Source organism: Primulina tabacum, chromosome 3 (assembly GCF_025594145.1).
Source record: "Primulina tabacum isolate GXHZ01 chromosome 3, ASM2559414v2, whole genome shotgun sequence".
Taxonomy (NCBI): Eukaryota; Viridiplantae; Streptophyta; class Magnoliopsida; order Lamiales; family Gesneriaceae; genus Primulina; species Primulina tabacum.
This window is the reverse complement of record NC_134552.1, coordinates 9,116,792-9,144,732: the sequence shown is the minus strand read 5'-3', so window position 1 is coordinate 9,144,732 and position 27,941 is coordinate 9,116,792. Positions and strand designations below refer to the sequence as shown.

At 33.9% G+C, this 27,941-nt stretch overlaps 4 protein-coding genes across 6 annotated transcripts; 2 read left to right on the top strand and 2 right to left on the bottom strand.

Annotated features, from left to right (window-relative positions):
- Nucleotides 1-4,605: 4,605 nt before the first annotated feature.
- Nucleotides 4,606-9,701, bottom strand: LOC142540019 (uncharacterized). Of its 3 annotated transcripts, XM_075645859.1 has the most exons (10): nt 9,205-9,701; nt 8,975-9,060; nt 8,797-8,898; nt 8,148-8,190; nt 8,014-8,059; nt 7,579-7,674; nt 6,399-6,452; nt 6,269-6,334; nt 5,336-5,414; nt 4,770-5,266 (listed from the first exon to the last, which is right to left on the bottom strand). In XM_075645859.1, exons 2-10 carry the CDS (start codon nt 9,023-9,025, stop codon nt 5,189-5,191), a joined length of 615 nt encoding a protein of 204 aa, XP_075501974.1. In that variant the 5' UTR covers nt 9,026-9,060; nt 9,205-9,701; the 3' UTR covers nt 4,770-5,188. The 3 variants fall into 3 exon arrangements, with proteins under 3 accessions (XP_075501975.1, XP_075501974.1, XP_075501973.1); XM_075645860.1 differs by lacking the exon at nt 9,205-9,701 and having other exon boundaries at nt 4,606-5,131; nt 8,975-9,143; XM_075645858.1 differs by lacking the exon at nt 9,205-9,701 and having other exon boundaries at nt 4,790-5,266; nt 8,975-9,142.
- On the top strand, nt 9,361-17,850 carry LOC142538372 (uncharacterized). Its single transcript, XM_075643704.1, has 6 exons — nt 9,361-9,724; nt 12,767-13,630; nt 13,942-14,724; nt 14,785-16,085; nt 16,407-17,617; nt 17,799-17,850. Exons 1-6 carry the CDS (start codon nt 9,361-9,363, stop codon nt 17,848-17,850), a joined length of 4,575 nt encoding a protein of 1,524 aa, XP_075499819.1.
- Nucleotides 17,851-20,914: 3,064 nt separating this feature from the next.
- LOC142540017 (RNA pseudouridine synthase 1) lies at nt 20,915-22,149 on the top strand. Its single transcript, XM_075645856.1, has 2 exons — nt 20,915-21,287; nt 21,401-22,149. Exons 1-2 carry the CDS (start codon nt 20,999-21,001, stop codon nt 22,036-22,038), a joined length of 927 nt encoding a protein of 308 aa, XP_075501971.1. The 5' UTR covers nt 20,915-20,998; the 3' UTR covers nt 22,039-22,149.
- A 130-nt stretch (nt 22,150-22,279) lies between these two features.
- On the bottom strand, nt 22,280-27,860 carry LOC142540015 (mannosyl-oligosaccharide 1,2-alpha-mannosidase MNS1-like). The gene is made up of 14 exons (XM_075645852.1): nt 27,544-27,860; nt 27,217-27,264; nt 26,625-26,816; nt 26,041-26,153; nt 25,738-25,803; nt 25,407-25,578; nt 24,870-24,959; nt 24,234-24,358; nt 24,025-24,090; nt 23,619-23,727; nt 23,434-23,532; nt 23,248-23,328; nt 22,973-23,143; nt 22,280-22,749 (listed from the first exon to the last, which is right to left on the bottom strand). The coding sequence occupies exons 1-14, from the start codon at nt 27,694-27,696 to the stop codon at nt 22,606-22,608; spliced, it is 1,629 nt and encodes a 542-aa protein (XP_075501967.1). The 5' UTR covers nt 27,697-27,860; the 3' UTR covers nt 22,280-22,605.
- Between the last annotated feature and the right edge of the window lie 81 nt (nt 27,861-27,941).

Here is a 27,941-nt window from a genome sequence, read left to right as displayed (position 1 = left end):
TAATGAAAAGAGATTTAATGAGTAATAAAAAGACTCTAAGTTATTTTGTACCGTAAAAACAATATATGATATAATCCTTATAATAAATATAATTATAATGATAATTGATTAGCATTCGTCAAAGTAACAGAATTTTTACATATGATATTTAATATCTTTATTTAATTATTTTGAAATCAAACTAATTAATTCTATAGAGCCCAAAATCAGTACACGTCAAACACATGCATTTATTTAATTATTAAATTATTTAATTAAGTTTAAAGTGATTTTAGCGGTGCATGATTTATGAATTTGCATTTTTTTTAAAATTATTTATGTTTATGTGATACACGTTAAAATATTTTCTTGAGTTTCATGTTTCAGACGACTATTCGATACGAGATCGAGGAAGATAGACCGGCGATGATTTTGGTGATTTTAAAATGTGGTATTTTATTTTAAATTAGGATTGAGGCATTTTAAATGATTTATTTAGTTTCTAAGCATTTTTAAAGCCTAATTTATTTACTAGGTGATATTAAGATTTTAAACTCTTAAAGTTTATCAATGGTGTAATTTATTTTAATCAGAGGATTTTGTGAAAGTTGGTGTGGAGTAACTTTTAATTAACATTTTTAATTATGAATTAAGCAATTTTTCTTCCCCTAATTATTTAAAACTCACGCGCACACACATTCTCACACACACACCCCATCGGTTTCTCATATACACAAACATCCTTGCAATTTCATTTCTTTTTTTAAAAAAAAAAAAACTTAGGGTTCTTAGAATTCTCTTCCACCAGCCACTTTGCCCCTCGATTTTCAGTGATTCGCGTTGGGTTTTCTTCAAGAAAATCATGATACGTTCGTCCTGGATCGACTCCCGCATCTTTCCCGCTTCGGAGCGTGAGAAATAAAGTTGAGTTATATTCATATTTTAATTTATATATAGCAAATAAGTCATCTCCATGTTCTTAAATGTTTGAGCTACTTTTTAAAAAAAAAACATACTATTAAATTTACTTAATATTAATATCAATTATTTTTTAATTTTAATAATTTTCTTGGACTTTCATTAAATTCTAAATTAAATTATTTACGTTATTTATTGTTCTATTTCACTATCATTTGAATACATTCAATGAATTATTAAAAATAAAATTTAATATAATTAGATTTTAAAAAAACTTCAAAAACTTATATATATGAAAAACCCATGATAAAGTATCTGAATGTTTTGAATGAAGAGTCATTCAAATAAATTCTAAATTAAATATTGACAAATGAAAAAATTTAAAAATTAAAATAATCATTATTACTTTTAAATTAAATAAAACGATTTGAATTGAAAATAAAATTATATTTAATCAAAATTTTAAATTTATTTTGTCAAACTATTAATTTCTAAATGCATGAACAAATATAATATATTATAAACCTAAATTTAATTATGAATTTAAATAATATTAATAAAAAATTAATACATTTGAATCAGAAGTATCTATAAAAGTGTAAATGAATCGTTCATCCACATACATTAGATGATATGATACTAGAAAAATATTGTTGTACAGTTGTTAAAATGAGAAAGAAATATGTATAAAATCAATCAATTTTTTTATTAGTTTTTTCCCACTAATTTTGATAATAAATAAAATAAATTGAATGATTAATTGTTTTAATTACTTTCGTATATTCTATTTTATTTAAGCCTTCCCATATTTATATATTATCAAATAGTACTCAATCATAACAATAATTCCATGACATTTTATTAGTACTTGTAGAGTTATTTACATACAAGTATATAATGACAATTATATTGAAAAAAGTTAATCAAACGTTAAATAAAAAAAAATCAATTAACATTTAATCTGAACAAAAAAATTATTTTAAGCTTATTCACATATGCTATCACAATTGATAATTTTCAGCTTATTTTTTCTAAAAAAAATCAATGACAACATCTATTATATGAAAAAAAAGTAGAGTCAAATGATACATAAATAAAATTATTATGAAATTGTTTTAAAAAACGACACAAATCAAAAAGGAGTAAGAACAATATATTCCTACAAATAATTCTTAGTATAACGTTACCATAACTAAATTGGAAGTTATGTTGGTGTAGAGTAAGCCTTTTGTGAGACGGTCTCACGAATTTTTATATGTGAGACGAGTCAATCATACCGATATTCACAATAAAAAGTAATACAATTAGTATAAAAAGTAATATTTTTTCATGGATGACCCAAATAAGATATTCGACACACTGAAATTGATTCGTGAGACCGTCTCACAAGAGTTTTTGTGGTTGGTGTAATGAGAATCACCAGTTGTGCAAATAATATATACAAATTAGAATTTAAATGAGATGAAGAAAATAGTTTATAATTAATTTTCTATATTTTATGTTAAAATTTTAAATTTCTATCTTTGTGGTGCCTTTGAATTTGTATAGAGTAATAGATAATTTTATCTATTTACAATTATAAAACAAATAAGTTATGATAACTATATCACTAAAATTAATATGATATAATAAATTTTAAAATATGAAAAAAAGGTTAGACCATTATTAAATATGACATTATCATCATTCATCTGACACCTGTAAAATATTTCTTATTACCATGAGTCGCAATTTGACATTCCCGATTAATAATTAATAAAAATTGATTATCTGTTGTTATTACTATCTCATTATTATTTATTATCTCACGCTTCACCATTTTGTGATTTAAAATTTTATTGTTTTTAATTAACAAAAAAAAGGAAAAATTTGAAGAAGTTAGCACAATATGAATCTAATTTATTGATAACCTTCTAATAATAATCAATTGAATTGAAAAATATTATTATACTTACATAATTATAATTTATTCTAATTCAAATTTATTAACTTTTTAATGTCCAATATATATATATATATATATATATATATATATAATTCATCAGTAGTGTACATGCTTTTATTTTTCAAACGATAATAAGAAATATCTTAAAATATAAATATATAGTGAAAATAGATTCAAATTTTCTGTTAATAGCTTCGAAACTTAGCAAATGTAATTCTAAAAAAATGAGAGGATAATGATTATGATGATACATGACACTGAATATTAATATAGAATGGTGATATTTTTTCTCTTTTCTGATATAGAATAATGATATTTCAATTATTAATTTAAGAAAATGAATCTCCATTTAATAAAATTGTTGGAAATAAAGTTTTCTTAGTTTACTGTTTTAAGCAAATATATATTGGGCATAGAAGGTATTAGGGACGACAACTTTCCCCAGGGGTTTGGGACCCTGCGGGAAAGACCCGAAACGGGGATGAGATCCCCGATTTTTTCGGGTTGGGGTTGGTGAGCAATAAAAAGACTCTAACTTATTCACTGCTGTAAAAATAATATATGATATAATCCTTATAATAAATATAATTATAATGATCATTGATTATCATTTGTCAAAGTATCAGAATTTTTATATATGATATTTAATATCTTTATTTAATTATTTTGAAATCAAACTAATTAATTCAATAGATACAAAAATACCATTGTTTTATGAAAGTTTATTTCTTTTGTTATATTTCAAATTTTAATGGTGAAAATCATACCGATAGTTTAAAATCTATATTTAATAATTATTATATGAGTTTCTTTGATATTTACCATATAATCTTATTTGAATGTGCATTTCTTTACATATGTTGATTTATTTAATATTTTAAAACTTATTTAAAAAGAAATTAATAGTCATCAATGTTAGTCTACGAAATATCGATATATAGAATTTATTATCCATGATATAGAATTGTAAAAATAAAAATTAAAAAATTCTTTAAGAGGTTAAATTAAATATTATGAGTTATATTTTATTATCAATATTACTATTTCATTTGTTTTAATATTGTTACTATGAGTTAGTCACAGTGATTTAAAATCGATAATTATTTTGTCTTTAGTATGCTTCGCTTTTGTATATTATGATTTATAAATCGATAAAATCTATAATTTTTTGATTTTTAGATTATTATGCTTTTTACATGGTGTTTGAATATATAATTTTTTTAAAAAATTTGTTTCAGTTCATTTTCTTCTATATATTATATTCATTACAATTTATTATATAACATAAAATCAACTGTTTGAATTTTAATTTGAGAAACAATTTTGAAAGTAATTTATATAAGTTCTTATAAATCGTCTAATATGATAAAAAAAATTAAGCTCAGATAAATAACAAAATGATTCAAATTATTTTTTAGAAAATCAATATTTTTTAATTTTTATAATATAATTGATACGTTGGATTTGCACCATGCTAGTTCAACTTAAATGTACCAAACTAGGACACAAAATAACGAATCGGAGTGCCCCACTCTCACCCCATGTATTACCTTTTTTCCACAAATATAGAATTAAGATTTAAGATGAGACTTAAATTCATCCATAGAATATGAGCAAATTTACAAAAATTTAACCATAATTCACTTGGATTCATCTCTTGAGCAATTAAAAGATAGTAAATAATCATCGGCAATAAGTATTCCTTATTTCTGAAATTATGTCTCAAGTCTTCTGGATAATTTGTTATTTGCTCCATTTGAAGAATACAAATTAGTTGCTTTGAAGATTTGAAAACACGGTAGATATGATAAGAATTCAAAACCTATCAAGATCGATTAACATTCAGAGGGCATCTTCATTGAAGCACAGATGCATTATATGTACGTGGGATGGATCCTTACAACATTTATCTCTTTTTCCCACTTCAAAGCCCAATCTATATTTGGCAATGATTTTTGAATAAGAACCAATTCAGCAGCTTCCATATATAACGATAATAAAATATCTGACGTTTTTTTAATGAATATTTAAGAATTTCAGTTAAATAGAACATGGCCAGAGTTGCATTTTACTGGGCAATGCAAAACGAAATGCAAACTGTGATGTTTGACTTATATCACAATTTCAGGGAATAAATTGAACAATATGCCGATGGCACGTTAGAAGAAGTTGAGCACATACTTTAAGCCAAATTGATGCCTACATAATGCTTTGAATCCAAACCATTTGTATCTCATGCAGTCCACGATGCGAAGAGGTTTCCAGAACGCATAGGAGAGGAGCCACTCACTGTCAATTTGCTGGAAATGATGCTATAACAAACTAATGGATAGGAAAGAAAAAACATTATGCACAGAGTATGGTCACTATAAGAAATGTTAAGAAGGCCAACCCGAAACAAAATCCAGTAATGACCATAAATGCCTGCAGAAAAGGCAATATCAGGTAGTACTAAATTCAAAAGCTTATATAATAAGTGAATGGTTTGCCTACCTTTGTTTGGGACTCAAGCTTAAACTTGACAGTGAACCATGATAATCCTTTATCCACAATCGGAGCAAGTGCAAGAGCCCTGTTAGTAAGAGAACATATATGTTACTTTTCCAGTGATTAAAAAAAAAGATCTAACACATGATATTTTTTTAGTGCAGAGAGATTCGGAGTCAAAATTTTGTTGGTGAGGTTTAAATCACAAAAAAGTGAATCACATCACAAGGAAACTGCTGAGGAAACAGCAAAATAAGGCCAAGCACTCAATATTAATCCCAACTGCAAGGACCATGTGATGGGATAACCAAATAATTTCTGCAGATTAAAATACATTTCTAATATTCCAGGTCCACGTGAAAAAATAGAGGAAAATAGCCATATAACCCGAGATGTTTCACTTGATCTCCATTTTAAATATCTACACTCGGAGAGATCAAGTCGAAAAACTATACTTTCTGCCATTGAATCGTATAGATAAATGTCAGTGAATGACGAAAGGGGAACGTAAAAAAACACCAGGCTGCCCATTTAAATGTTTCTTTTGTCGTTTCGTTTGCGTTCATCATCAACAAAGATATCTAAATAACCTAAAACTTGAAATGAATTGAATGCTAAAAAAACTTTCAAAAGTAAATCCAATTCTAAACCTTCTTATTCTGTATTCTCAAACTTTCATCAAATCAAATAAGCATGACTGCCCCATTGAAAAAGTACGATTCATTGTTTAACATTCTTAGCTACCGTTTAAACACCAATGAATCATCATAAAAAATTGCAGGAATGACATGATAAACTTGTTTTATTGTTTTGAGTCGATTATATCAATGGAGACAAAGGTTTCTAATCTAACATAAAGTTAAACAACTAATCATAGATATTCGTGTGTTGCAGAGGATATGAGAGGTGAAGAAATGCTAGACCACACAAGCAGCTCACCCTCCAGCTCTCACGAGTTTAGTTACTTGGCTCCCTGCCCACACCATGCCCATTACTTTGAGAAACCTGCAAATAACCAAACCTATTATTTTATTTGAACATGCAAGAAGCAATTAAAAGAAAATTTTACCTTTCAACAGCTGCCAGATAACCCATTCTTCCAGGCGCTGGAGTGACATAGAACCTATGAAGCAAGTGATTTTTGTGGGCATAATTATATGCAACCTTGCAGTATGTAGCCAGGAAAATGTAGAAAGCGTAAAGAAAAAGAAAGGACCGCTATTAAATGTACGAGCCCAAGTCCTTATTAACTAGGAAGTCTTGCAGAATGCCTTTTAGCTAGCGCTATTCTTATGTACCAGCAAACAACTTGTTTGTGACACCACACTAAGAAGGGGGTGTAATTGAATAATATTTGCTATGACCAAAGAGCAAGCTTCTATTTCACGGGTCTAAATTTCTCGCCCTAACACCATGAATGATGATACATCCTTAAAATTTTATATCCAATTATCTTAGCAAGGTACAGACCTCACAAGATCCATACTTGGAATTGCGGTCACCTTTGTTGGATGGAATTAAAGGCCTTATCTGCTTTGAATAATAGAGTTGCCCATTAGCCCAGCTCAGCAATAGGTTCCTGCCTCTGGTCACTTCTTTCCTTGACAATGCCGTTTTCTTACAGCTCAGTATGCTTACTTCGCAGCTATTGCTGCAGTCTGTATAATTTCTCTGATATGCTTATTTTACTTTATAACTTTATTTCTTCTTGAAAGCTTGTCAGCAGACCAGTCTGCCTTACTTTGTTCCACTTCTCATCTGCTACGTACAATGGCACTTAGAATTCTGCTTTCTAATCGACAAATGTGCTGCTGCTTCAGAATTCTACTTTTTTGAAATACGACATAGAGCAGAAGCGATAAGTATATCAATTGGAGCTGTGTCCAGCGAAGAGAAATTAGATAGATTGTTTTATATGCACTCAGTTTAATGAGAATCTTTATTTCTTGTGTTTTCTTTTCCTTGATCCTTTTCTTGGGAGCAAACTATTATTTATAATTACAATGCATCAAGATCACAGTACTTCAACTGCTGGAAACTTGTAAAAGTGTATACCAAAATGAAGAAAGAAGAAGGTTGGCTAAGACATATCATCTCATCAAAATGCTTACAGTATATACAAGATCAGTATGAAAATTTTGACCTAATGACAAAATATGCGAACAATTTGGTAGGTGTATCCATTTTTTCTACTTTTTATTCAAAAAATCCAAACTATTCAACTACTTTAGAAAAAACAAACTACTCACCAGACCACGAGAAAAGTAGGAAGATAATATGCGGTATTTAGCAGGCCATAGGACAAGACTCCTGAGATACCATATCTCTTCAGTCTCGTCAATATCCTGAAAAGTTCAACAAACAAGAAAGTGAAATAACATCTGAAAGAAAAGGGATGCTTCTTCTCTTTTAGAAACACATAAGCAAACACTTTAATACACGAGACTATCTTAAGTAATTGTCTGGAGGCATAAAAGTGGCAGAAAGCATGCACTATAGACAATTCAAGATACAGTATTGATCTATACGCAGAAACAACAATACTTAGCCCCAAAACAATCAGCAAAATGGAAAGGATACATACTGCTCCGTGGATCACTTTCGAAAAATAGTGAGATGTTAAAAATTATTACACGAGCCATGAAAATAATATTCTTCGATAGAATTCAAAAGGTGGGAAGTACTGATTGGCTAAGGTTGCTTCAGAATCTCTGTCCTTCCCACTCGAACCTAATAAGTGGAGATTTAAATTAAGCGGGAAATATGCATCATGTATTCATCAAAGTTATTGAGCTATTTCACATACTATAATAAATACCTTCTTCCTCCGCAGTCTTGTCAAAATCTGCAGAGTTATGGATCTACCGTTGCACCGATAATACGTATTAGAGGGGCATATACAAAATGAAAAATGCACCAGAGGCCAGAAAGAAGCAAATTTTAATAGTTACCAGTCTATCAACCTCCTATTAGATTTTGGATGCAATAATATTCTAGCGATGGAGAAGAAAATCAATTAAACATATTCGTCAATGAGCATTGTGATGTATTAGCAATCATTTAACTAAATCACCCTTGTCAAGTTCATGTATTCCATCCATCAACTATTCTGGTTTTGATATATTCTAAAACGCATCGGCAACAAATGTGTAACATGGATAGAATGTAGCAGGTGCGATTACATAACTAACTGAGAAACAGCCAATAAATGAGCATTAAACAAGTCGCACTGACACATGTTGGACTGAAAATGTGCTAAACATTTGTAGGAGTGTCAATGTATTAAAAAAGCATGTCGAGTTTTTATCCACTGAATAGATTCGTATTCAAATCGCTCGTGAATTATGTTCCCCCAAGAAAAACAATTGAAACCCATAAGTTTACAAAAGTAAAACCAAAAATCCCTTCTTTTCGACCCAAAATAAACAAATGGAGGAGAAAGAAAAAAGTGAGCAGCAAAGGCTCACATTGTTGCTTGTGTTGGCGGTGCATAACCGAAGCAAATGGGTTTTTGCAAATATGTTCCCTTTCATCATTCGAGCGGAAACCACCATTGGAAGACCAGTGGGCTTTTCCAAAACAAAATACGAGTAAATAAGTAAAGCGAAAAAACTGATGATTGCAGTGCAGATAAGTTGTAGGTACCTGGAGAAGCGGGGGAAAAGAAGGGCCGTGAATTGTGGTGGTCGAAGACATATTTTGACAGGATTCAATTCAATCTGCTACCGCTTCTACCATACCGGAGAATCATGTGAAACCAAACTGGGAAGATTTAGATCCTCATATAATTTTCAAATAATAACCTTCATTTATTAATAATAAATTATAAAATATACGTGGTTAAATAAATAAATTATTAAAAAATATTTACTCACATGTCCAAACATTAAAGTGTAAAACTAGAAAATTTCGAACTTTCAAAAGTAAGTTTTCTCTCTCTTGCAAGCTCCTTCTTCGAGCTTCAATGGGACTTGTGTTCCTGTCGGTGGATAGGTGATGCTACTGGTTACTAATCCAGTGAGTTTATTATCATGGATCCGGAAGAAATAGCAAGATGTGTTCGATCTATGCAAATATCTTCAAACAACAAAAAAGATCCAATTGTTCTTCCAGAGGACTTGGCTTCAATAGGTAAAAATCGGCTGGATTCCTGTCTAGTGTGTAAGATTTTCTCATCTAAAGCTGTCAACAGAGAGACTTTTCGTGTGCAAATGCCCCGCATCTTACAAGCGAAGAAACCCATTCAGATCGAAGTAATTGGGGAAAATATATTTCTCTTTCATTTTGCTTCTCTTATTGATCGCGGTCACTCTATTTTGGATGGACCTTGGTCTTTTTTTAAGGATATGGTAATCTTTGATGGGGAAATACAGGCAGATAACACTCAACAACGACGTATTTAAAAAATTAACACTCACTTTTGAAATGTCTATTTTACCTTTATTTTTAATATTTTCGAATCTTTTTTTTTTTAACCTAAACTAACGTTTTCTTCTTCTTCTTTTGAGATGCTCATTTGTTATTCTTCTATTGAACAAATCGGTGTTTTATATCCTATTTACTATATTATGGTACGTTTTCATTGATAAGAAATTATGAAATTAAACATAGTGTGAAATAAGGCAAAAATGACTGAGGCGACCAAATGTCGACTGGAAGCGACCGAATGACGATTGAGTTATATAGTAAAAAATAACATGCAAGTTCATGTTTTATATGCTACTTAATATATTATGATATATTTTTATGGATAAGAGATTATAAGATGAAAAATAGTGTGAAATAAGCTAAAAAGCGATTGAGGGCGACCAAATGACGATTGAGTGATATGTTAAAAACAAAGTGAGCAAATTCGTGTTTTATATCACATTTATTATATTATGGTACGTTTTCATGGATAAGAAATTACGAAATTAAACATACAGTGAAATATGGCAAAAATGACTGAGCGCGACTGAGAGCGACCGAATGGTGACTGAGTTATATAGTAAAAAATATTGAGCAAGTTCAAGTTTTATATTCTACTTAATACATTATAATATATTTTTATGGATAAGAGATTATAAAATAAAAAATAATGTGAAATAAGCTATAAAAAGCGATTGAGGGTGACCGAATGACGATTGAGTGATGTCGTAAAACAAAGTGAGTAAATTCATGTTTTATATCCTATTTACTATATTATGGTATGTTTTCAAGTATAAGAAATTATGAAATTAAACATAGTGTGAAATAAGACAAAAATGAATGAGATCGACCGAATGGCGACTGGGAACGACCGAATGGCGATTGAGTTATATAGTAAAAAATAGTGAGCAAGTTCATGTTTTATATGCTACTTAATATATTATGATATATTTTTATGGATGAGAGATTATGAGATGAAAAATAGTGTGAAATAAGCTAAAAAGCGATTAAGGGCGATCGAATGATGATTGAGTGATATGGTAAAAATAAAGTGAGCAAATTCGTGTTTTATATCACATTTACTATATTATGGTACGTTTTCATGGATAAGAAATTACGAAATTAAACATAGTGTGAAATAAGGCAAAAACGACTGAGGGGCACCGAATGGCGACTAAGTTATATAGTAAAAAATAGTGAGCAAGTTCATGTTTTATATACTACTTAATATAATATGATATATTTTTATGGATAAGAGATTATAAAATGAAAAATAGTGTGAAATAAGCTAAAAAGCGATTGAGGGCGAGCGAATGACGATTGAGTGATATGGTAAAAACAAAGTGAGCAAATTCGTGTTTTATATCTTATTTACTATATTATGGTATGTTTTCATGTATAAGAAATTAAGAAATTAAACATATTGTGAAATAAGGCAAAAACGACTGAGGGCGACCGAATGGCGACTGGAAGCGACCGAATGGCGACTGAGTTATATAGTAAAAAATAGTGAGTAAGTTCATGTTTTATATGCTACTTAATATATTATAATATATTTTTATGGATAAGAGATTATAAAATGAAAAATAGTGTGAAATAAGGTAAAAACAATATTTTCTAGTACATCAAGTGGTTTTATTAGATCACTCGTATATCACTCAGTCACTATTTGTATTATGACATTATTTTTATAGTTTACACTATCACTCCATTATGCTATACTTAAATAGAATAAATAGACCTCAAACGTGAAGTTGCTCGTATTTTCTATTACAAGAATCATATATCACTCAGTCGCTCTCAGTCGCTCTTTGAATTATTTTACGCCACTTTTATATTTTATACTCATATGATTATAATATGCTATAATATAGTAAATAGTCCACAAAACATCAATTCGATCACCTTTTACACATTGAATAATACAAAATATCTTCGATTCATTCATACTAAATCATTAATGTTCAATTACATTTTTTTTAAAAAAAACATCCGACCATCCACTTCCAAAAAACAGTATTTTCTAGTACATCAACTGGTTCTATTAGATCACTCATATATCACTCAGTCGCTTTTTGTATTATGGCATTATTTTTATATTTTACACTATCACTCCATTATACTATACTAAAATAGAGTAAATAGACTCCAAACATGAAGTTGCTCGTATTTTCTATTATAAGAATCATATATCACTCAGTCGCTTTTCGAATTATTTTACGCCACTTTTATATTTTATACTCACACGATTATAATATACTATAATATAGTAAATAGTCCACAAAACATTAACTTGATCACCTTTGTATATTGAATAGTAAATATCTTCGATTTATTCATACTAAATCATTAATGTTCAATTACATTTAAAAAAAATACATCCAACCATCCACTTTCAAAAAACAATATTTTTAGTAGAAGTACAAAATAAGCAATAAAAATGTCATAAAAATTAAATGATTTAACATATAATCGGATGACATAACATATCAAAGTGGGCGACTGAAAACAGAATTGAGCGACTGAAAACAGAATTAAGCGACTGAACCCATAATGTTTGGGCGACCGAACAATTAGGAATGAAATATATGAAAAATTATATTTACAATATATACATTGTAATAAAAACCGGTAAATCGATAAAAAAAACTGAGATGACATTAGAACTTACACCTGATTTAAAATCTTTGACAATGTTGTGAAAAATTGAAACTTTTTTTAGGAAAACAAATTACTACAATATTCTCTTGCTTAATGTAGAGGAAGAAAAAAAATCGAAGAGAAGACCAATGAGTGAAGAATGAAGAAAAGAAGAATCATTGTAAAAAGGATGAGAAGAATTGAGAGAATAAGAACTCATTTCCTTTCTCCCTTTTTGTTTTGGATTGTATGTTCTTTTGTTTTTTAATTAACTAATTATTTTTTAAGTAAATATTATTTGTCAAATTTTGAATTCTAAAAAACTAATATTTAAAATTAAAATTTGCTCGGAGTTAGATTTTAAATTGGCCCTCTTTGAAGTCCCATCAGGTTTACAAAAAGCTGTTGATTTGGTATTTGAGGAAATTTCAGTTTGGGTACAATGTCACAATGTTCCTCTAGTGTTTATGCAGTCAGCGATTCTCCGCAATCTGGGGTCGAAATTGGGAACGGTGATGGAGGTGGATGAAGGGGATGAAGGGGATGAAGGAAGTTGCACTGGTAGATATGATCGTATCCGTGTCTCTTTAGATATCAACGAACCTCTGCGTCAATGCCTTTCGGTTCGATCCGAGCAAGAACAAGAGGATATTTGTATCATCCTTCTATATGAAAAACTACCTAACTTCTGCTATAATTGTGGTAAACTTGGGCATGTCCAGAGAGATTGTGAAGCACATACAGAGGATAGCTCTAATCTCCCATTTGGCAATTGGCTTCGAGCTTCTTCGATCTCAGGGGAGAGGAAAGCCAATTATCCTAGATCTAAATCTAATACTAGTAATGGTTCTCCTTCGGCAGATTACCCGCATTCAGATGAAATAAATGCACTCACGATTCCGACTCCAACAAATTTTCCTCCTATTGGAACAGAATCTTCAAGGGAGAAAAGTGAGACGGATGATAATTTAGTGGTATTACTACCGAATCAGCCCCAAAAATATGATATGTCTACTAATACTGCAACTGAGAAAATGGGTGGGATATGTTCTGTACGGGAAACATTGTTAACTATTGACATGCAAGTCATCCTAAGTGTACAAAAGAAAAAATGGAAACGCATGGCCAGGGCAAATTCAAATACCAACCTAGGGAGCTCTGAAAATTTGACACCTCTGGATAAAGGAAAACGCGTGATGCTCCCACATGAGACTCTTGAAGTTTCGAAACGTCCACGCACTGTTATGGATTCAGGTTTGAACAATACTAGTAGTCTGGCGGAGGCTGCGGTGCAGCCCCACCACTCCCAATGAATTGCTTGGTATGGAATGCACGGGGGCTTGGGAACCAACGTGCAATCCGTGAATTAAAAAGGCTCATTGCCATAAGAGACTCATCTTTATTTTTCATTTCAGAAACTAAATTAACCACTTCACAATGTCGATGGTGGTCAAGTTGGCTTCAATCTGAAGGCTTATTTATAGTTCATAGCTCACGTCGTAAGGGAGGTTTGATATTATTGTGGCGTGCCCCTCTATCTGTTTCCATTCAATCTTTTTCCGCAGGATATATTGATTGTCTGGTTAAAGAGGGTTCGACACAGTGGAGGTTTATAGGTTTTTATGGGAACCCTGTTACATCAATGCGTACTCAATCATGGCAACTAATTAGGAGGCTGGCAGGAATTCATGAGCTTAGCTCCCTACCTTGGTTAGTTGGAGGAGACTTTAATGAAATCTTGTTTGATTCAGAAAAATTTGGGGGTATGTTGAGGGCTAATGCCCAGATGACTGAATTTTCAAATACTCTTGATGATTGTGGATTATGTGATATTCTAGCTCGTGGAGACAGATTCACTTGGTGTAACAGACGAAAGGGTGATGCCTTGATTTTCGCACGGCTTGATCGGTATATCTGTAATTATGGGTGGCATTCAACATTCCCTGAGGCAGTATTGGAGAACTTAGGTTTCTTCGGTTCTGACCATAGACCAGTTGCAGTACAATTGAGACCGGTTTCATCATTTAATTTACACATTTCCCCGAAGCGTTTTAATTTTGAGCACAAGTGGTTTTTGGAAGAGGATTTTACAACCATTGTTACTAATAATTGGGAAGGCTCTCAGGGAGATTATTCTCTACCTCAGCGACTCTACAGATGCAGCAGGACACTTACTTCTTGGGCAGGGACTAAATTTGATCATATTGGCCGAACATTACGTGAGCTGCATAAGGAGCTGGATAGTTTAATAACTTCTGACCACATTCAAAATAATCATGACCGTATCGACGAGATGGAGAGAAGGATTGAAAGACTCTCTGACCAGGAAGAACTACATTGGAATCAACGTGCTCGGGTTAATTAGTTCAAGTCTGGTGATCGCAACACTAAATTCTTTCATGCTTCAGCATCTAAGCGTAAAAGGAGAAATCTTATTAAGGGATTACTGAACAAGAATGGAGATTGGTGTTCTGATTTTAAAGACTTGAAAAATATTACTGAAGATTATTTTCGCAATCTTTTCAAATCTTCCAATCCATCTTCTGAGGATATTGCAAAACTGCTGGATTGTTCCGAACCAGTCATAAGAGACAAAATGAATGAAACTCTTTGTGCACCTTTCACAGCTGATGAAGTTCGTAGAGCAGTTTTCGATATGCATCCTTCTAAGGCTCCAGGGCTTGATGGATTCACAGCCCTCTTTTATCAAAAGTTTTGGCCACTGATCGGTAATGACGTCACTCAGGCTACTTTGCTTATTCTCAATGAGCAGAAAGATCTTTTTGATTGGAATGCCACACTTATTACTCTTATCCCAAGAATTCAAGAACCGCTGTCATTAAAGGATTTTCGACCTATCAGCCTGTGCAATACATGTTATAAAATCTTGTCTCGAGCTATCACAAATAGATTCAGACCTGTCTTGGATAAGGTAATTGATCATTTTCAAAGTGCGTTCATTCCCGGTAGACTTATTCTTGATAATGTTATTGTGGGCTTTGAATGTATGCATTGGATTCGTTCCAACCGAAAGGCTAAGACAGGTTATGCAGCTCTCAAACTAGATATGAGCAAAGCTTACGATATGGTAGAATGGATTTTCTTGCAGAATATGATGATTAAATTGGGGTTTGCAGAACAATGGGTCAAGCTAATCATGAGATGTGTGACTTCTGTGACTTACTCTTTCCGTATTAATCACTCTATATTTGGTATGCTCAAACCATCCAGGGGTTTGAGACAAGGGGATCCCCTTTCTCCATATTTATTTGTGTTATGTGCTCAAGGATTGTCACACCTCTTCGCTAAGGCAGTGGAACGAAATTTGATCCGGGGAGTTAGAATTGCAAATACATGTCCTATAATCTCTCATTTATTTTTGGCAGATGATAGTCTGATATTCTTCAAGGCGACTCGTGAGGACAATATACAAGTTTGGAACTGTCTTAATCTGTATGAGAAAGCATCCGGCCAAGTGGTAAATTTTGATAAATCTGCTCTTACTTTTAGTCCAAGCACATGTTCACACACAAAAACTGATATTATGGATGTTATGGATGTACCGATGGTGCACGGCCATGATATTTATTTGGGACTACCGACATTCTCAGTGCGCAAGAAACGATTACAATTTGGTTATTTGAGAGAACGGGTTGAGCAAAAAATTAAATCCTGGAGCAATCGACTTTATTCTACAGGGGGAAGGGAGGTGCTTATAAAATCAATTTTGCAAATTATTCCTTCCTATGCGATGTCATGCTTCAAAATACATGTTTCTATTTGTAAGGCACTGGAACAAATTTGTGCATGATTTTGGTGGAAAGATGCTAGTGGTAACAAGGGCATGCATTGGATGAATTGGAAAAATTTATGTAAACCCAAGAGTGTGGGAGGTTTGGGCTTTCGAAGTTTGGTAGCTTTCAACAAATCCTTGTTAACAAAACAAATTTGGAGAGTCATTCAGTCACCCAATTCTTTGGTGGCCCGAGTTCTCAAAGGCAGATATTTTAAAAATTCAGATATTATGCAGGCAGGAGTGGGCTCAAATCCATCATATGTTTGGCGATCGATGTTGTGGAGTAGAGAAATTATTCAGAGGGGGTTGTGTTGGCGAGTAGGGAATGGTCAGAGTATTCGGGCATTTGCAGACCCTTGGATCCCGACAATTCCATCCTTTCATAGCAGTTTACATCATTCTAGAGACAATCAACTTCGAGTGTCGCACTTTATTTCTGGAACGAGGACATGGAACGAGTCTATGGTTAGGCAATGCTTTCCTATACGTGAGATTGATGCTATCCTCAATATTCCGCTTCACCGACAGGGCTGTGATGATATACGATTTTGGTCTGGGAGCAAGAATGGAAATTATTCGGTTAAAGATGGGTACTATTTGGAGACTGGAAGCTGGGAAACTCCACCTTTTAATTCTCGGCAGCCTCTTGGCACTTGGTGGCGGAAGATTTGGAAACTCAGATTACCACCGAAAGTTCGTATATTTATGTGGAAAGCTTCCAGAGACATTATTCCGACTGATGTTAATTTGCTCTCTCATCATATTCCAACCCATGGGTCATGCTCGATGTGCAATTTTCATTATGCATCTACTAGTCATTGTCTTCTTTTCTGTTTGGCTATTAAGGATGTTTGGAAAAATACTTCATTTTGGTACTGTCTGAAAAAACATCGTGATGCTTTCTTTCTTGATTGTGCTTTATATGTGTCAAAGAGATTTAACCAAGAGGAATTCGAATTGTTTGTGACACTTTGCTGGGCGATTTGGCGTGAAACTTGTATTCGTAAGCACGATACTAAGGGTAAGAGCATGAAATTTAGAGTGGATTGGGTTTATGCATTTCTAGATTCGGTTCGCAACTCTAGATTAAAGTGTGCTATATCTGTGAGTGCTTCACAAATCTCAGCAGATCATTTATGGAAGCCGCCTCTCCCTGACTTATTTCGACTAGATGTTGATGCGGGGTTTGATACCAGGCGTAATAAACTCAGTGTTGGAGCGATAATTAGAGATTCACGAGAAGTAACAATAGGTGCCCATGCTCTTATCATATGTAATCCAGGTAGTGTCCTTGCAGCTGAAATTTTGGCTATTCGTTGTGGTATGGATCTTTGTCTACAGGTGGGAGTTTCTTCTGTTTGTATCTATTCTGACTCCAAGGAGGCGGTTCGAGTAGTTAATCGTTTTGTGTCGATAAAAATAGTGGACACGAAACAAGTAATCAGGTTACACCAACCAATACTAGTTAAGTGGTTAATCATTTTGTGTCGATCAAAATAGTGGACACGAAACAAGTAATTCGATGTTCCTAGTTAATCATTTTGTGTCGATCAAAATAGTGGACACGAAACAAGTAATCAGGACACATAATTATGCGTTTTTGGTTTGTTTTTGTTGGCATTTCAGGAATGGAGAAAATAGTGGACACGAAACCAAGTGGACTAGGAAAACAGAGTAGTGCGCAGCCGAGAGCACACCCACGGACAGAGGTGCGCGCGCGGCCGCGCCACTTCACGCGCAGCCGCGCGCACATACACGCAAGTCAGCAACCGCGCGCGCAGGAGCATAGGCGAGGACCAGTAGCTTGCGCGCCACCGCGCAACATCATGCGCGACCTCGCACGCACAGAAGAACATGAACTCCCAAAAGGAGCGCGCGGCAGCACCACAACTCGTGCGACCGCGCGCGCGCAGCAGCAAGCCACACGACAGAACAACACGCGCAACCGCGTGAGATCATGCGCCACCGCACGCGCCGTGCGTCCAGAATTGTATAAATGCGCGACTCTTAGGTCAGAAAAAAGGATTCAGCCCTCATTGGAGTAAGACACGAGAAATCGGAGCGCATACATGAGATGAAGATTCGGAGTGCGAAGAACAGTCACAAATACGAAGAACAACGGATCTGGGGACGAAAACGACACTTCGGATTTGTTATATTTTCATTCGCTTCTTTATTTCATTGTGTAGCGATGTCTAGAACTACGAATGGTCTTGTTTTCTCTTGGATTTCGTGATGAACTAATTCTGCAGTCTAGAGAATGATGTAGCTTTGTGGATACGATAATTTGACGTGGTTATTTTATATGATTGAATTCCATTTTATATTTAATTGTGTTTCTCTGTGTTTATTTCACTGCAATTTACTGGCCATAAATTGTTTGTTGTTTGATTAATTCTATAACTCGGGAGAGGGACTAGGATTATAGATCATTAGAGACACATCGTTGAATGTTTATATCGTTCGGAAGGCGTATAACTTTAGCGAGGCTTAGGTAAGAACATCATTTGTATTTATCAATTAAAATTAGATTTTATTAGGAATAATTGAATCGAAGTTTGATTGATGCAATTTATTCGTCACTTGGGAAAGAGGAAATAAAATAATTAAGTGTTCTTGGCCATTAAATAATTGGAATTCAGGAATATAAATTTAACTTGGAATAATTTTCGTGGAAACTTGGTGAAATCATTTCTCTAGATATTTTCTTTAATTGTTATTCTTCAATTCGGTGATTGGATTACTCATTTGTTTTCAATTAATTCGGTTAAGCAAACCAATCTGGTTATTGATTTTTCTAGATAAAGTCTTGACTATTTTAATTACAAGCATTGATATATAGTTTTATACAAACTCCTCGTGGGATCGACACTTGTGCTCAGAATTACATTTTACTATAACTTGACATCGTGCGCTTGCGAGCATTCAAGAAAACACGCAACACTTATTAACTGTTAATTTTCGCTGCCGTGTTGTGTGCTGGTGTTGTCAACACTTTAGCACAACACTAAACTTTTTATACACACTCAATATATTATTTTCCTATAAGTTTATGCACAACGGTCCTTTCAAGTATGTTATAGTTTTATTAGATCTCATTCGCTAATGAATATAATTTTAAATTTTATTAGAGTTTTCAAATTTATTATTCGCGTAATGTTTATATGATTCATGGAAGTTAATTTACTCAACTTAAAAGTTAGCACAAAAACTCCTATGAGCTTAAAATGGACTTAAAAATTGGCACAAAAACTCTTATGATGTTGTTTCATATGTCAATTTTGTGAAGAAAGTCTTTTATCCAACTCGGCATATGAAAAACATTGTTTTTTCACTCCGTAAATGGAACGAGTCGATCCGTCTCATAGATATAAATTCATGAGACATTCTCACATAAGATCCACTAAAAAAATTGGAGAGCTTTAAAATTTTGAACAAGAGTGTAAACTTTAATTTTCTTCAATTTATTTTAAAATATATTAATTAATGAAAAAAGACAAATCAAACAAACATCCAAAAAATAAAGATAGAGTTCATAAATCAAACAAAACGAGGAAAAAAGACAAATCAAACAAAAGTAAATTATTTTTAAAACAAGGATAATGATATAGTTCATGTTGGGGTTAAATGCGCGTGAGTGAGAGTAATATTGAGATGAGTTGCTTCTTGGGAAATTCTCGTGTGTCAAGACAGGACCTAAGAGGTATGAGACAACATCAGCAGATAGATATGCGTATCATCGGACTCATGAGCCTAGCAGCCCAACTCATTAGCACCCAAATAGGTACACTGTGCGCTGTTACGAGTATAATGAAATAAAGTTGCGTATTGGCTAATAGCAAGAGTGTAAATTTCATTTAAAATAATAGAGACTAAACTTTATTTTTGTGATATGTTCGTTGTTCTTGAAAGAGATGAATACTAAGTCAAGCTCGCATATATATGTAATTGTGATATGTTCGCTGTTCTTGTCACTTATTTTTTCCTTTTCTGGTTCCTATTCTCAACATACCGTAGAACTCCGCTCTTTCAAATTTGAATTTTCGTTGATTTGACTGTTTGTAAAAGGCAGCAGAGGATGGGCAATTTTGTGGATATAGATAGATGTATGCCAATGAAGTTTTGCAATGCTTAGAGGCTCGATTCTGATTGTTTTACACTTGGCCTTTATATCGTATTCTGATGATGGTGAAACATAATTTGCTCCTGAATAATTAATTCCTTGAGACTTACAACCCAACAGTCTCTTCTTTGTTCGCAAACACCAAGGGGAGATGAGAGACATAACTCTCTACTCTACCAGTATAAAAATCTCTTGCTACAGAAACACAAACTTCCAAGTTCCACCGCACACATTTCTAATCTATAGTGTAGATTCTCTCGGAGACATCATTGAACATGTAACAAAATTTCAATCAAACAAAGATATTCAATCGTTATAAGTTATTGTGTTGAAAACACTCAAATAGGTCAGATTAGACAGAAAATAGTTATTTTCATATGTAATGTATTAGAAGTTCAAAAGATGCATGCAATATATCATCAGCGTTTCATTTACTACCTAAAAAGTACACCATTTATATTAAATTTAATGAGAAAATATTTGTATTCAATGAGAATTCAAGAGAAGAAGAAAAAGACAAATTACAAACAAAATGATATAATGAAAAGTAAATAATTTATAATAAATACATGCTTTTACAAACTTTAATAGTAATTTCCCTCCAGATGAGCGTTTTACCACCCCCTTTTTTTTTAATCGAGAAACCGATAACCCAACCACGAAAGCACACCATTTGGGAACCATGTGTTCTTTCTCACATTAAATGACAAGAATGCCCCTCTCCATTCCCATTCGATTCTTCTCCATGGCTGCTGCGGAAACCCTAACGCCCGGTAACAACTACCCAGCGCCACTGTCCCCTCCACCGCCCGCCACATCCAAGAACTTGGAGTTGAACAGAGCATTGGCAGCTTCTTCAAAATCGTCACTTTTTTCTCTCTCTAAAACCGAGCTTCTGTTCGAAGATGAATGGCTCATCGCTGTGAATAAGCCTCAGGGAATCTATTGCGAAAGCGTTTTATCTGCTGTTCATAAGCTGCTGAACGATAATGGTGCCCCACTCATTCAATCAAATTGCTATTACTGCACATATGAATTTATTAGTTCAGATCTAAGCTGATCTTGATGGTTCTTTCTATGCGTGTTAACTAAATGTTGGTTTCAGGGGAGCAACTCCATTTAGCTAATCGTCTTGATCGTGATACAAGCGGCGTCACGCTCATAACCAAGTCGCATAAAGTGGCGGCTAAGCTCGTGAAAGCATTCGCCCAACACACGGTGAATAAAACTTACATTGCTTTCTGTGTAGGAACTGTTCCGAAATGGGAAAATATCATCATAAAGTCCGGTCATGGTCGATCAAAACATGGAGCTTGGCGAGTTTATGCTAGTTCAGATGTAGGACTGACGCTCCCTGGTGGATCTACTGTGAAGGACATGGAAACTTTGTTTGAGGTCATCTCAGTAAATGGGAACTTATCTGGATCGGAAAAACGTGGAGACAAAGCCATCATTGTTGTGGAAGAGAAATCCGATGTTTCGTGTGACATGGAGAAAGCGGAGGTTGTAGTAAGAGCATGTCCAAGGAGCGGAAGGACTCATCAGATCAGGTTGCACTGCCAGTATCTTGGAATTCCTATTCGAGGGGATGTAAAGTATGAAGGTGTGTATGAATGGAAGGGTGCACGGTATGAAGGGCACCAACTTCATGCGGAGAGCTTGGCTTTCGAGCATCCTGTTAAAGGAGGGCCGCTGTTGATTCGGGCACCGCTGCCTTTGTGGGCGAGGCAAGAATTGGTGTAGATGCATGGAGGACAGAATTCGTCTTCCTTACTTTAAAAAACTCTTCTAGACTTGTACTTCAGTTTTTCTTAACAATTATTTAAATAAATAGGTGCAAATGAATTTGAAATATTCGAATAACCAATTGAATTTAAAAATATATATTCAAAATTATTTGAAACCCATGACAATTCACAATTATTTTATCTGACATACGATTTCCAAGAAAAGAGGAGACTTGGATTAAATTCAACCTCAGACATAATATGGATGAATACACACTTGCATTTCGATAAAGATCATCCGATCCAAAAACTGGCAACTTTTACTTGATAAAGGAAAAAAAATCCCACTAAAATACAACAATAACCTAGTGTTGGTCAAATATCAAAAGAGATTCAATCGCACAGGTTATTCTAGCTCCCAGATGGCAGCATCAACAAGCCTCTGTCTATTTATCCAATACAGCCCCCCCAAATACTGCCTAGTTCTCACCAAATCTACCTTCTTTCCTGGCACGTGATCCAGTTTCTGGTTTATGTTTTCCAAATGATACTCCCATTGTTTCCACGTGGTCATTTCGAGGAGTTATTCTAATATGTGCGCTTCTGTGTTGAAAACCCATTCATCCAGTGAAATGACCGAAGATGGTGAGAAAAGAAGGTACAGATATTTAAGCGTCTCTGCCAGAAAAAAGCTTTGCATCATGTTGTCTTTCACACCAGTATTAACCTGACAAGTAGAAAATAATTCTCACACCTTCATCCATGAATTCTTCAGCAAGATTGAAAAAAGTGCATGTCATGGTGTAAGACAATTAAAAATGATATCAGAGTCGTATCGATTAACAGATCATTAAGTGCAAGAAAAAAGCATCGTAGTAAGTTCATTTTTCACACCAAACAAAAAAAAAACCATGAGAACCAGAAAATACACCAAAAGCAAAGAAGCTCACATCTTTTAATCCAACATATCCTGTCTCTATGCGGGAGTTCTTCTCGAATGCTAGAAAGATATTCCATCCCCATTCTTGATATGTCTTATTACCAGTCAAACGCCAGAGGTAAAAGAGTGACTCGACTGTTTCTGGCCTTAATATGTTCCATGAAGTTCCAACGCTCATATCCTGTAAGATTATAAACCGATCAAACCATGAAAAAAAGCAGCACATTTTCTTTCTTAGGACAAGATATGCTCTGAAATAAATGTGTGGACGGAAGAAAAAATTACTTGTCCTGAATTAAAGAAGTAATTTTCTCCAGCTAATTTCGTGGGTGTTGATAGGTAGAAATTATAGCACGTCCAAGCTAGTTGCACAAAGAGGTCAAAATTATCCACTCAAAGCAGTAAATGGCCACCTACTTCACAGGCATATCAGCTCGTGAAACTTTGATGTGAGGAAACTGGTATAAATACCTCCTCTGCCAGAGATAAAAACTTTTTAGCTTCATCAGGAGCATAACCCGTAGAACCCAGTGCTAACATTCCTGGAGCAAAACAAGCAAGTTCATCCATCTGCAATTGTCTAATGAATTAGAGAAAATGTTCAAATCACTTGAAATATAAATTTCAACACTGCTTTCCAACCAAAGATTAACCACCTTATCTATCAATGAAGCTCCATTCTTCTCGCAGAGATAAGCAAAAGAAGAAGGGGTAGTTCTCCGAACCAAGGTAAGAAGACCTTTCATTGATGTCTCCCACATTTCCCTGGTAGGAATGATTAGCACGACGGTTATTAGAAGATTGCAGGAAAGAAAAACTATCACAAGAATTCAGCAATGCTTGAATGATAATTAAAAAACAGCCAGCCAACAAAGGAAACAAATTTTACCAAGAAAAGTATAAGAGTAAATAATGAAATGCAAGTGAAGCATGGACAAAATGAAAGTCAACAGCAGAATGAAGATGAACACATAAAAATGAAAGAGGCAAAGAACTTCAACATACTTCCATGACCTTCAGGAACATGAGCACATGTGAGTGTCTGTGTGAGGAGATACGTACCGATAATGCTTCACTGCAGCGGTCTTGTTTCCTTGAATCCACACCTTGAGTAGATATTCATAAAAGCTGCATAATTCGGGTCCTTCATTAAACTCTATAGATAAGCTCATAACTATTGATATTATTTATAAATATTGATCAGTATGCAAATATTCCAGAGTTCAGACTATCAGAACATAAGATATTAGAAATTTCAGATATATAAACACCTGTCTCCCATGGCTCCGAAGGTTATGGTTGAGTGAGATCTCGTTCCTCTATGTGGATTAATATATATAGGAAGCAAACCATCCGGTGGAAAGGTTTTATTAAGCTCCAATATAACATTTTCCACCTGAAACATTTAGGTCGGGATTAATTATATTGAGGAAAGACAAATCATAAAAATTTGCTGAGAAGTAAAATCACAATCTGACTGGTCATAGTCATGATTCCAAGTGACTTGGGCCAGAGTAATGGGACACAGGACAAGAGCCCAAAGCTGGATAAGCCATCATTTAATTGGTTTACACGTGAAGAGTCCAGAAAGGAAGTAGAGAGGCCGCACATGTGGGTCTGTTGTGTGTGTGGGGTATTTCATTTTTTATTTGAATTTTCTGTCGGTTGCTTGTGCTAATATAAAAAATAGTGGAATTATTTATCCTCATTTGATTCATCGATCTTATTTTGTGTTTTGCGATTGCTTGGGTTTAAAGTCCTCTCAGTCATTGAAATCCTGACCATCTAAATATAGCTCCCATGTAGACAAATACATGCTCCATCACCAATGATGTTTCATGGAGTTGCTTCAGTTCTTTGCAAGCATTTTCTCACCTGTCAAAAATAAATTTTTTAGACAAAAATACCTTCTGCTGATACTTGATGTCCCCTGTCCTTTGGGAAAGAGCAATAAATCCCAGCTGCTCGGTGCCAGAATCTGCCAGGATACTATCACCCTAATGAAAATAAAATATTATATATGCATTCATGCATGCTAAAATAGAATAAGTTTAGTGGTACCGTTCAAAGATAATCTGATTGGATTATTATATGTAAAAAGTGACTTTATCTTTGACAAAGGCTGTGGATCAGTCAAAAAGGTAATTTCAACTAATAGGAGAAAATTAGAATAAAAAGTAGTATGTTATAAAACTCTCTTAGCAATTAAAGAAACGTGCTGGTGCATGGTAGGTAAGCCATAAGACCAAGATCAAGAAGTAAATTAAGAGAAGTAACCCATGCATAAAAGAACTGCTGAGTTAAATTTTCAAGACAACTCATTCCAACACAAAAATAAAGTATAACAAAAGCTTTAGACAATAATATAGGCTTAAGTTTAGGAACAAATGAACCTTAACCGCATCTTGGAAAAAGATGGAGCTACTTTAGTAATGACAACTTACCCCTGACCACCCAGGATTATGCGGATTCCCATGAGCCAAGTTAATAACATTATATGGTATGCCAGAAGGAGTATCCCAAGCAGGCAGGAGTCTGTCAGCAATATCTTTAGCTTTTTCAAGGAAAACTTTATCACCAGAGAGATCATATGAGCTGAGAAGTCCACCTACAACTCTGGATTGTCGCAAAAAACTAGAACTGTCAGCAAAGAGCTTAAAAGGTTCCTTATCTCCTTAATTGAAAAGTCAAACCTTGTTAGCAAGATTATATGTATATTCAGGCGTGCCAAATGACTAAGGAATAACAATGACATATTAAACCTTATAATGCAACCTTATGGTTGTCTCAAACACGCTTGCATCATAGTTCTTGTTAAAGTCCAAGGACTGTGCAACCCACCTGCCATAATAAAGGTGCATTAAAGAACAATGACGGGAGGTAAAGTTCTTCAGTAACTTAATATGAGATATTGAATGTAAACTGAAGAAATTACACAGGAGACCAACAATTTCATCTCATTCATATTTCTATCAACTAAGTTTCTGCTTTCATTTACAGAATTTAAAGTGGCAAAAGAAAGGAAACAGAAAGTAAATAAAACATCCTCAGATCAATGACAGCAAAACCTCAACTTACTCTCTAGCCTTTTGGAACTGCTCCTCCAAACCCATAATGTATAGTGTGTCAAGAGCATCAATTAAAGTTGCTCCAAGACCACCAAAGCTGTTGACGCCATTCTTGGTTTGAGGCTGTTACAAAATTTGAGATCATAGGCAATTAACAAACAATTCTTAGGCTATATCTTCTCTAAATTTTTTAGCCCCTTCGAACAATTAAATGATGAAAGGAAATAACATAATTGCTTAATTAAAACTCTGAGGCTTAAGAGCTTGTAGTACAGAAGCTAGTGTTAAGATTAACTTAAAAGAAACGAGAGAACCAAAGAGCGATGTGATTTCTAATGTGCAACATAATGGCAAAATGATAATAATTTGAATGAGAAACAAACTTCAGAAGATGGGAGCACGTTGTTTATCTTATTAGCCAACAGGTCTTTAACCTCTTGGATTCTGTTACCAGATTGGCAATGTTCCAAGAATAATTATTGCAAAAATATAGTTATTTTAACTACTATTATCATATCACATACTCAATCTATTGCAAAACAAATTTTCAACACTAAGGAAAAAAGTCGACGCCAACAGAAGCAGAAACCAAACCTGGAGTTCGTCATGACCCCAAGCAAATCTTTCATATGAAGTCCATGCATGAATCATGGCATCTTTAACTTTCTCTCGTCGTTCAATATCAATTGGGTCATCAGAAACATCTGAATGTCTGCCTGAACTATGGCCTTGGGCACTAGACTTCTCCTTTCTAGCATCCTCTTGACCAGTCTTTATCTCTTCAAGCTAAAGTTATAAACCAAATTCTTAGCATCATGCTAATTACATACAAAAGAAAGGAAAAGCACAAAAACTAGCAACTCTGCTAAGGAAAAAAACGTGGATGGACAATCCGAGGAAAAGAGTGCGCAAAACTTTCAACCATTTTATCTATGATGTATTGTGAGGGCTATTTTCATGATATGATACGAAAATGAGAAACTTCCTTGAATCAAACTTACTGGGGAATGCATATCTGCACAGACCTACAAATAATCCTACATGAGAAAGATTCATATTAAACGAAATCTTAGGTGGAAACACAATAAGGAAATGGGACGACACGGGGGTTTAAAGAAAATATGGATTTACGAAAGAACATAATGACAACCGAAAAAAATTGAAACTCTTGAATTGCACACGTTACCAGATCTTTTAACCGAATAACTTCATCGTTCAATTTAGACACCTCTTCCTGCACAAAAGTTCAATGAATAGTTAATGGAAAGTGGTGGTATAACAGTTCTCTCACCTACGAGCTAAATTACCACCAAAGCATCAACAAAAAGCAATTCAAACAAGAATATGAAAACGATGATCCCGTCGAACAAATAATATGGAAAAGTAGTAGAATTATACATCAACAACCAATTTTCCTTTCAATTAGTACAGACAGTTGCATCAGTTCATTCTTGTACAATCGATCACTGAAAGGCTAACGTAATCGAATATCGTTAAAAAAAGGCAATTGTACCTCGTGTTCGCGGACTAAAGTTTGACGATCCCAAAAAAGCGAAGTGGCGCAGACGAAGAGCATAAAGAGAAAAGCTAAACGCTTTGGTCTCTTAAAATAATAGGCAGGATTTAGGAATCTCCACCTGGTGGACGACGATCTAGTCCTCGCCATTGGTTGGATTTTCTAAATGATCTTGAATTGAATACACAAATGGAAGGTTGTTTTGTATTTGTATGTGAAGATGAAGACTGCAGCATATCAGTACCAAAGTATTTTAAATAAATAATAATTGAAAGAAAACATGGGACTCCTCTTTTTTTTTTTTTTTCGTGCATTGTCGGGATCTTTTCTTAGTTGCTAAACGGCCATTATTAAGATCAACTTCGCATGACTTTTTTGCGGTGGGATTTTGCTTC

Bases quoted from the DNA above. Each gene is read 5' to 3' on its own strand.
- LOC142540019 (XM_075645859.1), bottom strand. From the start codon at position 9,025: ATGTCTTCGACCACCACAATTCACGGCCCTTCTTTTCCCCCGCTTCTC. The intron at 7,675-8,013 runs GTACTTCCCACC...TGAACTTTTCAG, and splicing joins GAAGCAACCTTAGCCAATCA to GATATTGACGAGACTGAAGA. The intron at 6,453-7,578 runs GTGAGTAGTTTG...CTTGCTTCATAG, and splicing joins CCTACTTTTCTCGTGGTCTG to GTTCTATGTCACTCCAGCGC.
- LOC142538372 (XM_075643704.1), top strand. From the start codon at position 9,361: ATGGATCCGGAAGAAATAGCAAGATGTGTTCGATCTATGCAAATATCT. The intron at 13,631-13,941 runs GTTTGAACAATA...CTTTTTCCGCAG, and splicing joins ACGCACTGTTATGGATTCAG to GATATATTGATTGTCTGGTT. The intron at 14,725-14,784 runs GTGCTCGGGTTA...TTCATGCTTCAG, and splicing joins AGAACTACATTGGAATCAAC to CATCTAAGCGTAAAAGGAGA.
- LOC142540017 (XM_075645856.1), top strand. From the start codon at position 20,999: ATGACAAGAATGCCCCTCTCCATTCCCATTCGATTCTTCTCCATGGCT. The intron at 21,288-21,400 runs GTGCCCCACTCA...TGTTGGTTTCAG, and splicing joins TAAGCTGCTGAACGATAATG to GGGAGCAACTCCATTTAGCT.
- LOC142540015 (XM_075645852.1), bottom strand. From the start codon at position 27,696: ATGGCGAGGACTAGATCGTCGTCCACCAGGTGGAGATTCCTAAATCCT. The intron at 23,533-23,618 runs GTGGTTAATCTT...AGACAATTGCAG, and splicing joins GAGCTTCATTGATAGATAAG to ATGGATGAACTTGCTTGTTT. The intron at 23,144-23,247 runs GTAATTTTTTCT...ATAATCTTACAG, and splicing joins ACTTCTTTAATTCAGGACAA to GATATGAGCGTTGGAACTTC.